The 15,030-nt window shown below is 37.8% G+C and overlaps 1 protein-coding gene across 3 annotated transcripts in view; it reads left to right on the forward strand.

Annotated features, from left to right (window-relative positions):
• The window catches only part of ZNF385D (zinc finger protein 385D), a 981,405-nt gene that overhangs the window by 830,555 nt on the left and 135,820 nt on the right, over positions 1–15,030 (forward strand). For all 3 annotated transcript variants that reach the window (XM_054552513.2, XM_002814010.6, XM_054552514.2), the window contains one exon: positions 1,575–1,685. In XM_054552513.2, coding sequence (XP_054408488.1) covers positions 1,575–1,685 — 111 coding nt within the window. The remainder of the gene's footprint in view (positions 1–1,574; positions 1,686–15,030) is intronic.

Raw genomic sequence — 15,030 nt, forward strand, 5'->3', positions numbered from 1 at the left:
GGTTAATGTTTGTTAGATAATAAATTTAAAGGGAAGGTGGAAAAGAAAAATGATTACACCTATGAGTTCTTCTCCTTTATCACTGTAACCATGTAATATGTAAATCACCTAGTCCAGTGATTTGCCTATGGAAAGCATTATAATAAATGCTAACTGCTACTATTTTTATTGTTGTTACTATTGTTATTATTCAGAACCATATGTTAACAGTACCTAGACAACCTAATAGGAGCTGTGAATACAAAGAAGTCAGAAACTTTCTCCTTCCTTTCAGTGAAGAGAGCCTGTGAATTAACTGATTCCATTGACTCGATAAACACAAAAGGAGATGAAATTGATCAATGGCTTGTTTAGGGGAATTAATGAACTATAATATGTCACAGAAGATGAATATTAGAGAGTCATTTCTGACACATTCTGAGCACTTTTGAGTGTATCAAATAATTTCTGATCTATCTCAATCTATTATGAAGACTCTTATAAGTCCTTTCATCATTTGAAAAATGGGAAATGTGCCAACAATGAGTATAGTGTTTGAGGCTGATATTAACCTTGATCTTCACATGTGCTACAACACAGAACATATAATAATAGCCAGCATCTATTTAATGTGCCCAGACTATCCTAAGTAAATTTCATGAATTATCACATTTAAGCTTCATCACAACTTTAATAGACAAGAATAGTGAAAGAAGTTACATGAAAGAATTAAGATCAAGGGCTGGGTGTGGTGGCTCAAGCCTGTACTCCCAGCTACTTGGGAGGCTCAAGTGGGAGGACTGCTTGAACCCAAGAGTTTGAGCCTACAGTGAGCTATGATCTCACCACTGCACTCCAGCCAGAGCAACCACAGGACAAAGCCTGGTGAAGGGACATTAAACTTTATCAGAGCTGGACTGCTGACATTATGTTTTACTTGTTGTTTGTCCTGTCCTGGAAATAGAATGGAGGGAGATAACTGGTATCGGGCCCCAAATCTCTTGGCACCCCCCAATAAATCCATAGGTTAACATTCTATACTAGATGGTCAACAAGTGATTGCTGAATGACTTAATTAACATCTCTATGTTTCAATTATTAGAAATCAGGATTTGTATATTAGAGAGTCTAAAAGATACCAAACATAGCATAAGGTTGATGTTGGATAATGGAGTATAATTTATTTTCATGGCTTCCCAGCTGACCAGTCTATTTTGAAATCCATTTTTGGGCAATGGTATAGACATACTTCTGTGTTAGATTGCTGGCATTAGCAATAACTTGAATTTTGATAAATCTTTAATTATATTTAAGGGTTATTAAACTGAGACAATTGTTGGTTTTAAACGAGAAAAATAGTTAGTATGCAGACTCTAATGGGTAAATTTATCATTTCCTTATCATACTGAGCTTTGGGCTTAATGTTATTTTTTACTAAGAAAGTAAAAATGTTGTTTCTTAGAATCAAAAGGTTCTTTATAATGTGAGCAGTAGATTGAAGCTGTACAGATTGGTTCTTTAATGAAATAGGCAAAATTCCAATGGAACTGACAAGCTTTATTTCTATTTGTTGTATTTCTTTTTTCTCATTACAGATGGACCCAATTCAGAAAGCTGTAATAAACCATACATTCGGAGTTCCTCTTCCCCATCGAAGAAAGCAAATCATATCATGCAACATTTGCCAGTTGAGATTTAATTCTGATGTAAGTTTATCATTTAGTGTTCACTTAAAAAAAAAATACATTTTGCTGTTCTAATCTTGCAGGAGAAAAGATTTCTTAGACATTTTCTCCAGTAACTGAGCATGTCAAAATTCAAAGATAACATTTTAACTCACTATGTGCTTTAATTTTGGAGTTTATTATGTTATGTTTGGTTGTTTACTACAGAAAATTCACACGTAAACAAGCTTATATACTTGCAGTTTAATTTTTTCTTTTTTTTTTTTTTTTAGTTTTTTGGGAATGCTACATGTAGATAATACACTTTGCCTTTGGGAACAGTAAAACTTTGGACCAATGGAACTTTGAATAGGTTACACTCTGAAATAAGATAGGTACCAAATCTTATTTTAAGATCAAGATTTTGAGTTTATAAACTCTGCCTTGAATGGAGGCCTCAAATTCCATATTACTGCTATGTCCTTAATTATATTTGTGCTAGAGCACTCAAGTTGTCCTAGGAGTATTGGTATTTTAACAGGGGGTCCTACAGACCTAGAACCACTCAAGCCCCAAAAGACTTCAGTGGAGAACATGTAGGAGGGAAACATTTGTGGACCTGACTGGTGCTTCACAAGTTATTCAGGGAGTTATTCACACCTTTTCTACCATTTCTAAGGTCTAGGGTGGACTCTGGATCCATCACAGTGATATTAATTTTGATCTGTGGCCAATGGGGAAAAAAAAAAGTATGTCTTCTCTTCCCCGCTAAACCTGCTTTGATATGGAGTTAAATCCTGAGAGTTCCAGAAGAGAAAGGCAACGTTGGTTTAGAAGGACTAGGAATTGGAGAGCATTCACACTCTAGGCAAACAGAAGGCTCCATCCTATCGAGGTACCATTTTCTCGTCCTAAGTTGATACACTGTGTGGAGATGACCAAACAGATCTGAATTCTGGAGAATGTTAAGCCTTCCAGTATTTAACCTCTCCAGTCAAGTAGGACTCTTAGATGCTCTGGTGATGAAGATAGGATGCAAGATAATTGAGTATAGGAAATAGATGAGGCATAAACAGTTTATTCCTCTTTGAAGAGAACATTACATTTTATTTTGCTTTTGTCTTAAGAACTCATACTTACTAATGCAATCATCAGGTAATTTTATAATATCCATTGACTTAGAAAAGAGAAGAGTGGATTGCCTGCATAACACCTTAGTCCATTTGGCCAGCTAAAACAAAGTACTGTAAACTGAGTAGATTATAAACAACAGAAATTTATTTCTCACAGTTTCGGAGACTAAGAAGTCCAAGATCAAGGTGCTGACAAATTCACTGTCTGGTAAGGGCCTGCTTTATGGTTCCCAGATGGCATATTTTCACTGTAGTTTCACATGGTGGAAGGGATAAAGGAGCCCCCTTGAAGCTATTCTATAAGGGCACCAATCTCATTCATAACGGCTCTGCCCTCATGACTTAATCATCTCCCAAAAGGTTCCACCTGCTACTACCATCAACTTGGGGGTCAGAATCTCAACATATGAATTTTCCAGGTATACAAATCATCAGACCATACCAGCACTTAAGTGGTTTTTGCTGCTAAAAAACAAAAAGAATATACCAAACATATAATATTTTATGTGAAGGGATTTTTTGTTTTTTAATGCTGAGCACTTTGATTTGAATGATAGAACTTTACCATAGAATTGCTTAATTTATTAACAATAAAGTATTCTCAAGTGATGACTGTAATAATCTCTTCAAGCTGTTGTAAAAAAGAGTCCACTTAATACATAAATAGGAGTTCTAAACTCAATAGTTTCAACTTTGATCATTTTTAAACACTCAGCAAACAATTATATAGTTTTATAATTATTATTTTAAGTGGCTTCTTTTTAGTTCCTCTTTTCCTAAATTGTATTTATATTTCACTTAGAAACTGATCAGATGATTTAAAAGTCTCCCAGGAGCCATGTTGTCAGCTTCTTATATTTAATGAGACTACTTAAAATATCTCCTCCTGCCTATGATTTCACTGTCAATATTCTCTTTATTAAGGACACTTCTTTTAAACTAGGAATTAGAAAGAAATTTCAAGGTCACTGAACCCAATCTCCTACTAAGTGCAAGAATTTCACCTCTTACACCCAGGCAAGGTCTTTTGCTTGATTATTCCCAGTGATGAGCTGCTTACCATTTCCAGACGGTGGTTCTATTTTTGGAGTGTTTCTAATTCTGTAGATTGATGTCAAATTCATGATTGGACACTTTAGAAATATTGTCAGATATGCTTTAGAAAACACATACACATTTTTATATATAATTTTTAACAATAATATAAATTGATATGACATAACACATGGAATATGAGCATACTTTTCAAAAATGTATTCTTATTTCATTTCCGTGGTGAGAGAGTAGCAATTTATTTTGTTACTGAAGTTTCAAAGTAGAATGGGCATCAATATGTATTTATTAGGGACAACTGGCTTCTCATTCTCACAACTTTGCTTTCAGGTCTGTCTGGCAAGTCGTAAAAGGAACATGGCCAAGGTATTTGGAGATATGGACTAATCACTTTGGGTCATAATTAAACAATTGCAGGCTTGACCATTTACCAGATGATTACTGTATTAGTCCTTCTATTGCTGCTAAAATAAATTACCACAAACTCAGTGGCCTGAAACAACACAAATATGCAGGCATATCTCAGCTCACTTTGTGTCTCTGCATCACATTTTGGTTCTTCTTTCAATATTTCAAACTTTTCTATTTTTACTGTATCTGTTATGGTGATCTGTGACCTTTGATGTTACTATTGTGATTGTTTTGGGGCACTGTGAATTCCACCCATATAAGATGGTAAATTTAATTAATAAACGTTGTGTGTGTTTCTGATTGCTCCACCATCTGGACATTCCCCAATCTCCCACCCTCTCTTTGGACCTTCCTATTTCCTGAGACACAACACTGAAATTAGGCCAATTTAAAACCCTACAATGGCCGGTTGCTGGCAAGCTGGCAGAATAGAAACAGCTCCAGTCTGCAGCTCCCAGTGAGATCAACGTAGAAGGCAGGTGATTTCTGCATTTCCAACTGAGGTACCCGGTTCATCTCATTCGGACGGGTTGGACAGTGGGTGCTGCCCTCAGAGGGCGAGCAGAAGCAGGGTGGGGTGTCGCCTTACCTGGGAAGCACAAGGGGTTGGGGAGCTCCCTCTCCTAGCCAAGGGAAGCTGTGAGGGACTGTGCCATGAGGAATTGTGCGCTCCAGCCCAGATACTGTGCTTTTCCCGTGGTCTTCACAACCCGCAGACCAGGATATTCCCTACGGTGCCTACACCACCAGGGCCCTAAGTTTCCAGCACAAAACTGGGTGGCTGTTTGGGCAGACACCAAGCTAGATGCAGGGTTTTGTTTTTTTTTTTCATACCCCAGTGGCTTCTGGAACACCAGCGAGACAGAACCATTCACTCCCCTGGAAAGGGCCTGAAGCCAGGGAACCAAGTGGTCTGGCTCGGGGGTCCCACCCCCCCAGAGCCCAGCAGGCTAAGATCCACTGGCTTGAAATTCGCGCTGTCAGCATGGCAGTCTGAGGTTGACCTGGGATGCTCCAGCTTCGTTGGGGGAAGGGTGTCCGCCATTGCTGAAGCTTGAGTAGGCGGTATACCCTTACAGTGTAAACAAAGCCACCAGGAAGAGAAGATCAAACTGAGCGGAGCCCACTGAAGCTCAGCAAGGCCGCTGTGGCCAGACTGTCTCTCTAGATTCCTCCTCCCTGGGCAGGGCATCTCTGAAAAAACAGGCAGCAGCCCCAGTCAGGGACTTATAGATAAAACCCCCAACTCCCTAGGACAGAGCACCTGGGGAAAGAGGCAGCTATAGGCGCAGCTTCAGCAGATGTAAATGTTCCTTGCCTGACGACTCTGAAGAGAGCAGCGGATCTCTCAGCACACCGTTCAAGCTCTGCTAAGGGTCAGACTGCCTCCTCAAGTGGGTCCCTGACCCCCATGTCTCCTGATTGGGAGACACCTCCCAGTAGGGGCCGACCAGCACCTCATACAGGAGAGCTCTCACTGGCATCTGGCGGGTACCCCTCTGGGAAAAAGCTTCCAGAGGAAGGAACAGGCAGCAATCTTTGCTGTTCTGCAGCCTCTGCTGGTGATACCCAGGCAAACAGGGTCTGGAGTGGACCTCCAGCAAACCTGCAGCAGAGGGGCCTATTAGAAGAAAAACTAACAGAAATGAATAGCATCAACATCAACAAAAAGGATGTCCACTGACAGACCCCATTCGAAGGTCACCTACATCAGACCAAAGGTAGATGAATCCATGAAGATGGGGAGAAACCAGCCCAAAAGGGCTGAAAATTCCAAAAACCAGAACGCCTCTTCTCCTCCAAAGGATCACAACTCCTCGCCAGCAAGAGAACAAAACAGGATGGAGAATGAGTTTGACGAATTGGCAGAAGTAGGCTTCAGAAGGTGAGTAATAACAAACTCCTCTGAGCCAAAGAAACATGTTCTAACCCAATGCAAGGAAGCTAAGAATCTTGAAAAAAGGTTAGACGAATTGCTAACTAGAATAACCAGTTTACAGAAGAACATAAATGACCTGATGGAACTGATAAACACAGCACGAGAACTTCGTGAGGCATACACAAGTATCAATACCCAAACTGATCAAGCAGAAGAAAGGATATCAGAGCTTGAAGATCGAATTAATGAAATACAGCGTGAAGACAAGATTAGAGAAAAAAGAATGAAAAGAAACAAACAAAGCCTCCAAGAAATACGGGAATATGTGAAAAGACCAAACCCACGTTTGATTGGTGTACCTCAGAGTGACCGGGAGAATGGAACCAAGTTCGAAAAGACTCTTCAGGATATTATCCAGGAGAACTTCCCCAACCTAGCAAGACAGGCCAACATTGAAATTCAGGAAATACAGAAAACACCACAAAGATACTTCTCGAGAAGAGCAACCCCAAGACACATAATCATCAGATTCACCAAGGTTGAAATGAAGGAAAAAATGTGAAGGGCAGACAGGGAGGAAGGTTGGGTTACCCACAAAGGGAAGCCCATCAGACTAACCATGGTTCTCTCTGCAGAAACCCTACAAGCCAGAAGAGAGTGGGGGTCAATATTCAACATTCTTAAAGAAAAGAATGTTCAACCCAGAATTTCCTATCCAGGCAAACTAAGCTTTGTAAGTGAAGGAGAAATAAAATCCTTTACAGACAAGCAAAAGAGATTTTGTCACCACCCAGCCTGTCTTACAAGAGCTCCTGAAGAAAGCACTAAATATGGAAAGGTAAAACTGGTACCAGCCACTGCAAAAACATACCAAATTGTAAAGAGCATCAACACTATGAGGAAACTGCATCAACTAAGACAAAATAACCAACTAGCATCATAATGAGAGGATCAAATTCACACATAACAATATTAACCTTAAATGTAAAAGGACTAGATGCCCCAATTAAAAGACACAGACTGGCAAATTGGATAAAGAGTCGAGAACCATCAGTGTGCTGTATTCAGGAGACTCTCATGTGTAAAAACACGCATAGGCTCAAAATAAAGGGTAGGAGGAATATTTACTACACAAATGGACAGCAAAAAAAAAAAAAAAAAAGCAGGGGTTGCAATCCTAGTATCTGATAAAACAGACTTTAAACCAACAAAGATCAAACAACAAAGAAGGACATTACATAATGGCAAAGGGATCAATGCAACAAGAAGAGCTAACTATCCTAAATATATATGCTAACTACCCAAAATATATATACGCCCAATAAAGGAGCATCCAGATTCATAAAGCAAGTTCTCAGAGACCTACAAAGAGACTTAGATTCCCATACAATAATACTCAGAGACTTTAATACTGCACTATCAATATTAGATCAATGAGACAGAAAATTAACAAAGATATTCAGAACTCAGCTCTGGGCCAAGCGGGCCTAATAGACATCTACAGAACTCTCCACCCCAAATCAACAGAATATACATTCTTCTCAGCAACTCATTGCTCTTATTCTAAAATTGATCACATAATTGGAAGTAAAACATTACTCAGCAAATGCAAAAGAATGGAAATCATAACATTCTGTTGGACCACAGTGCAATTAAATTGGAAGTCAGGATTAAGAAACTGACTCAAAACTGCACAACTACATGGAAACTGAACAACCTGCTCCTGAATGACTACTGGGTGAATAACGAAATGAAGGCAGAAATAAATAAGTTCTTTGAAACCAATGAGAAAAAAGATACAATGTACCAGAATCTCTGGGACACATTTAAAGCAGCATGTAGAGGGAAATTTATAGCACTAGATGCCCACAAGAGAAAGCAAGAAAGATCTAAAATCAACACCCTAACATCACAATTAAAAGAACTAGAGAAGCAAGAGCAAACAAATTAAAAGCTAGCAGAAGATTAGAAATAACTAAGAGCAGAACTGAAGGAGATAGACATGAAAAACCCTTCAAAAAAAAAAAAAAAATCAATGAATCCAGGAGCTGATTTTTTGAAAAGATCAGCAAAATAGACTGCTAGCCAGACTAATAAAGAAAAGGGAGAATAAAATAGACACACTAAAAAATGATAAAGGGGTATCACCACTGATCCCACAGAAATACAAACTACCATCAGAGAATACTATAAACACCTCTATGCAAATAAACTAGAAAATCTAGAAGAAATGGATAAATTCCTGGACCCATACACCCTCCCAAGTCTAAACCAGGAAGAAGTCAAATCCCAATAACAAGTTCTGAAATTGAGGCAGTAATTAATAGCCTACCAACCAAAAAAATTCCAGGACCAGATGGATTCCCAGCCGAATTCTACCAGAGGTACAAAGAGGAAGTGGTACCATTCCTTCTGAAACTATTCCAAGCAACAGAAAAAGAGGGAATCCTCCCTAACTTATTTTATGAGGCCAGCATCATTGTGATACTAAAACCTGGCAGAGACACACACACAAAAAAAAATTTCAGGCCAATATCCCTGATGAACATCAATGTGAAAACCCTCAATAAAATACTGGCAAAACTAATCCAGCAGCACATCAAAAAGCTTATCCACCAGGATCAAGTCGGCTTCATCCCTGGGATGCAAGGCTGGTTCAACATATGCAAATCAATATACGTAATCTATCACATAAACAGAACCAATGACAAAAACCACATGATTATCTCAATAGATGCAGAAAAAGCCTTCAACAAAATTCAAAACCCCTTCATGCTGAAAACTCTCAATAAATTAGGTGTTGACGGAACCTACCTTGAAATAATAAGAGCTATTATGACAAACCCATAGCCAATATCACACTGAATGGGCAAAAACTGGAAGCATTCCCTTTGAAAACCAGCACAAGACAAGGATGCCCTGTCTCACCAATCCTATTGAACATAGTATCGGAAGTTCTGGCCAGGGGATCAGGCAAGAGAAAGAAATAAAGGGTATTCAAAAAGGAAAAGAGGAAGTCAAATTGTCCGTTTGCAGATGACATGATTGTATATTTAGAAAACATGACTGTCTCAGCCCAAAATCTCCTTACACTGATAAAAACTTCAGCAAAGTCTCAGGAGACAAAATCAATGTGCCAAAATCACAAGCATTCCTATACACCAATAACAGACAGAGGGCCAAATCATGAGTGAACTCTTATTCACAACTGCTACAAAGAGAATAAAATACCTAGGAATACAGCTTACATGGGATGTGAAGGACCTTTTCAAGGATAACTACAAACCACTGCTCAAGGAAATAAGAGAGGACACAAATGGAAAAACATTCCATGCTCACAGATGGAGGAATCGATATTGTGAAAATGGCCATACTGCCCAAAGTAACTGATAGAGTCAATGCTATCCCCATCAAGCTACCATTGACTCTCTTCACAGAATTAGCCAAGACAATCCTAAGCAAACAGAACAAAGCCTAAGCAAACAGAACAAAGCTGGAGGTTATCATGCTACCTGGCTTCTAACTATACTACAAGGATACAGTAACCAAAACAGCGTGGTATTAGTACCAAAACAGATATATAGATCAATGGAAGAGAACAGAAACCTCAGAAATAATACCACACATCTACAACCATTTGATCTTTGACAAACCCAACAAAAATAAGCAACAGGGAAAGGATTCCCTATTTAATAAATGGTGTTGAGAAAACTGGCTAACCATATGCAGAAAACTGAAATTGGCCCTCTTCCTTACACCTTATACAAAAATTAACTCACAATGGATTAAATGTAAGACCTAAAACCATAAAAACCCTAGAAGAAAACCTAGGCAATACCATTCAGGACATAAGCATGGGCAAAGACTTCATGACTAAAACACCAAAAGCAAGGGCAACAAAAGCCAAAATTGACAAATGGGATCTAATTAAGCTAAAGAGCTTCTGCACAGCAAAAGAAACTATCATTAGAGTGAACAGGCAACCTACAGAACGGGAGAAAATTTTTGCAATCTATCCATCTGATAAAGGGCTAATATCCAGAATCTACAAAGAACTTAAATTTACAAAAAAAAAAAAAAAAAACCATCAAAAAGTGGGCAAAGGATATGAACAGACACTTCTTAAGAGAAGACATTTATGCAGCCAACAAACATGGAAAAAAAGCTCATCATCACTGGTCACTAGAGAAATGCAAATCAAAACCACAATGAGATACCATCTCACACCAGTTAGAATGGCAGTCATTAAAAAGTCAGGAAATGACACATGCTGGAGAGGATGTAGAGAAATAGGAATGCTTTTACGCTGTTGGTGCAAGTGTAAATTAGTTCAACCATTGTGGAGACAGTGTGGTGATTCCTCAAAGATCTAGAACCAGAAATACCATATGACCCAGCAATCTTACTACTGGGTATATACCCCAAGGATTATAAATCATTCTACTATAAAGACACAAGCACAAGTGTGTTTATTGCGGCAGTATTCACAATAGCAAAGACTTGGAACCAACCCAAATGCCCATCAATGATAGACTGGTTAAAGAAAATGTGGCACATATACACCATGGAATACTATGCAGCCATAAAAAAGGATGAGTTCATGTCCTTTGCAGGGACATGGATGAAGCTGGAAACCATCATTCTCAGCAAACTAACACAAGAACAGAAAACCAAACACCGCATGTTCTCATAAGTGGGAGCTGAACAATGAGAACACATGGACACAGGGAAGGGAACATCACACACCAGGGCCTGTCGAAGGGTCGGGGGCTAGGGGAGGGATAGCATTAGCAGAAATACCTAATGTGGATGACAGGTTGATGGGTGCAGCAAACCACCATAGCACATGTATACCTATGTAACAAACCTGCACGTTCTGTACATGTACCCCTGAACTTAAAGTATTAAAAAAAAAAAAAACTACAATTGCCTGTATGTGTTCAAGTGAAAGAAAGAGTCACACATCTTTTCATTTACATCAAAAACCAGAAATGATTAAGCTTAGTGAGGAAAACATGTCAAAAGAAGAGTTAGGCTGAAAGCTAGGCCTCTTGTGCCAAACGGTTAGCTAAGTTGTGACTGTAAAATAAAAGTTCTTGAAGGTAATTAGATGTACTACTCTAGTAAACACATGAATGATATGAAAGCAAAAGAGCCTTATATTTGATATGGAGAAAGTGCTAGTGGTTTGGATAGAAAAATCAAGCCAACCATACTGTTTCCTTAAATCAGAGCCTAATCCAGAGGAAGGCCCTAACTCTCTTTAATTCTATGAAGGTTAAGAGAGGTGAGAAAAAATGTCTGAAGCTGGAAGTGGTGGGTTTATGAGGTTTAAAGAAAGAAGTCCTCTCCATAATATAAACGTGCATGGTGAAGCTGCAAGTGCTAATGTAGGAGCGGCAGCAAGTGATCCAGAAGATCCAGTTAAGGCCGCTGATAAAGATGGCTACACTACACAACAGATTTTAAGCGTAAACCAAGGAGCATTCTATTGGAAGATTATGCTATCTAGGACTTACCTAGCTAGAGAGAGAATTCAATGTCTGGCTTTAACGCTTCAAAGGACAGGCTTACTCTCTTGGTAGGAGCTAATGAAGTTAGTGTCTAAATTCAAGCTAGTGCTCACTGACTATTCCAAAAATCCTAGGGCCCTTAAGAATTTCACTAAATCAACTCTGCCTGTGGTCTACAAATGCAACAAGAAGGCTGGATGATAGTACATCTGTTTACATCGTGGTTTACTGAATATTTTAAGCCCACTCTTGAGATTTATTGCTCAGAAAAAAAGATTTCTTTCAAAATATTACTGTTCATTGACAATGTACCTCATCACCCAAGAGTTCTGATAGAGATGTTCAAGAAGATTCATGTTGTTTTTATGCCTGCTAACACTACATTCACTGTGCAGCCCATGGATAAAGACGTAATTTTGACTTCCCACTCTTATTATTTAAGAAATATATTTTTAAGGCTATAGCTACCATAGACAGTGATTCCTCTGATGGATGTTGCCCAAATAAATTGAAAACCTTCTGGAAAAAATTCATCATTCTAGATGCCATTAAGAACATTTGTAATTCATGGGAGGAAGTCAAAATATCCACATTAACAGGAATTTAAAGGAGTTTCTTCCAATCTTCATGGATGACTTTGAGGGTTTCAAAACTCCAGTGAAAGAAATAACTGTAGATATTGTGGAAATAGCAAGAGAAGTATAATTAAAAGTAGAGTTTGAAGATGTGACTGAATTGATGGAATCTCAGATAACCTCCTCCTTTCACAGAGGAGATGCCTCTTTTGAATGAGCTAAGGAAGTGGTTTCTTGAGATGGAATCTACTGCTGATGAAGATGCTGTGAACATTGTTGAAATGACAACAAAGAATTTAGAATATTATATAAACCTAATTGACGGAGCAGTGGCAGGCTTTGGGAGGATTGACTCCAATTTTGAAAGAAATACTAGTGTGTATAAAATGCTATCAAACAGCATTTTATGCTACAGAGAAATATTTGTGAAAAGAGTTCTAGATGCAACAAAGTTCATTGTTGTCTTATTTTCAGAAATTGTCACAGCTATCTCAACCTGAAACCACCAATACTATGATCAGCCAATAGCTATCTACACTGAGGCAAGACCCTCCACCAGCAAAAACATTATGTCTTGCTGAAGGTTCATGTTGTTGGCATTTTTCAGCAATAGCATATTTTAAAATTAAAGTATATACATTGTATTTTTAGACATAATATTATTGCACAGCTAATAAAGTATGGTATAAACAACTTTTATATGCATTGCAAAATGAGAAAATTCACATGACTAACATTACTGTGATACTTGCTTTACTGGGGTCATCTGGAACCAAACTGCAATATTTCTGAGATATGTCTATTACTTTACCATTCTGAAGGTGAGAAGTCTGAAATGGGTCTCACTAGGATAAAGTCAGGGTGTCTGCAAGGTTATGTTCTTTCTACAGGCTCATGTTATTTCTGCAGGTTCCAGGGGAGAATCCAGTTTCTTGCCTTTTTCAGCTTCTAGAGGATGCCTGCATTCCTTGACTTGTGACCCCATTTCATCTTGAAAAACAGCAAGGGCCAGACCCCATTTCATCTTCAAAAAAAGCAACGGCCAGCTCAGTTTCTCTCACGTGTAATCATTGTCTCACTCTTCTGCCTCCCTCTTCCACATTCACAGACCCTTGTGATCACAAAGGGCCAACCTGGGTAATTCAGGATAATTTCCTTAAAGTCAGCTGATTAACAACTTTATTTTCATCTGCTAACCTAATTCCCCTTTGTCATGTAATGTAACATATTCATATTTTCCTGGGATTACGATTTAAACAGCATTAGGAAGCCATTATTCTGTCTACTACAGATATCGCCATTTTATTTGAATGTTTGACTTAGGTTTGAACTGAATTTCATGACCATATCAGACAATAACTCATTGCAGTTTCTTTGGTCTATATAAGCTGACACATATGAATTAATTGCCCTTATACTTTGTATTGTTTTGAGTCTTGAATATCATTCACTATTCAGTGCAAATTTTAAACATTGTAGTTTCATTTTTCAATAGAAGATCTAATGTTGAGTTTATAAATGACATACCAACCTTTAAACTATGTTTTACAAACCAAACATAATCATTGCAGAATTGAAATACAAGAGTAGAAACTCTCTTAGAAATTTAAGAAATGTCTTTGTATCATTATATGTGAATAAAAGAAACTCATGTACTGGAAATGTTAAATTTGTTTACTTATTGACCAGCCATGTCTATAAGTACCAATTTTACAAAATATTTAGACACTGAATGCCAAGATTGATTGATCAATTGATCCATATGTAAGAAAATTATCTCTATTTAAAGAATAACCAAAATCAAAATATACATACATATTAGATCATTTTAAACTCAAGAAAAGGCTTTCTAAGCCCAATGCAACAGTCCTTTTGTTGTTTCCAGGTAAATCTGGAATTTATCTTTCTGTTTTCATTTTTAAACCTAGAATCTTTCTAGAAAAATAACATTGTAATTCAGTTGTATGCTTGGTTGAATCCTTTATCACATAGGAAAGTAGTTTTGCCTTATGAACCTTTTTACATTTCAAAGCTTCTTCCCCTTCCAATGAAAATAATAGCTTATAGTTCTTTTCATCTTTGTATCATGAAAATTCAATTTCCTTTCCCTCTAAACTTTTATTTATTTTTTTAACCCTTCCTATCATAAACTGTGTCATTTGGTATTTTGCCATAACTGTTTCCTTTATGGTACAGTTCTTATTTTTGGCCCTGCAAATAACTTTTAAAATGTCATAAATTAATATTGCTTGCATTTTTAATCAGATTACCTTTTCCTGGTGTAGGTTTTTTCCTGACAAATCTCCTGACATTCATATGAAACATACATGGGGTTATGTGGAAACCTTCCAACTGAAGACTGAAGGGTTGTAATTTGTCCAATTATTTTATCAGCATCTTAAAATAAGCATAAATTACGATGTGACCTAGGCAAATTAGTAATGTGCCTTTGAAAGACTACATCAGGACCAACAAGATGTAAGCTTATTAAGTGAAGTAGAGAATGGATACTCAATGATTCACTATAGAATGGGAAATAAGATCTCAAATTCCAAACTAAGGATATATAAGATTGTAGCATCTAAGTGTTATTACAGTTAACTTCCTAACAATAGAATTGCATAAAACTTTAGAGGTAGAAGAGACATACTCCTAATTTCACATGCAAAAGCTGAGATGTAGAGAGTATAGATTTGTACAAGGCCATGTGGTCATTAGCTGGCTAAGGACAATGTTCATGTCTCTGCTGTTTGTGCCTCATCTGGTCACGGGAGGGCAGCAAGTCCATTCTGAAGTTTCAATGGTTGTTACTACAATGGCATG

This window comes from Pongo abelii, chromosome 2 (genome assembly GCF_028885655.2).
Source record: "Pongo abelii isolate AG06213 chromosome 2, NHGRI_mPonAbe1-v2.0_pri, whole genome shotgun sequence".
Lineage (NCBI taxonomy): Eukaryota > Metazoa > Chordata > Mammalia > Primates > Hominidae > Pongo > Pongo abelii.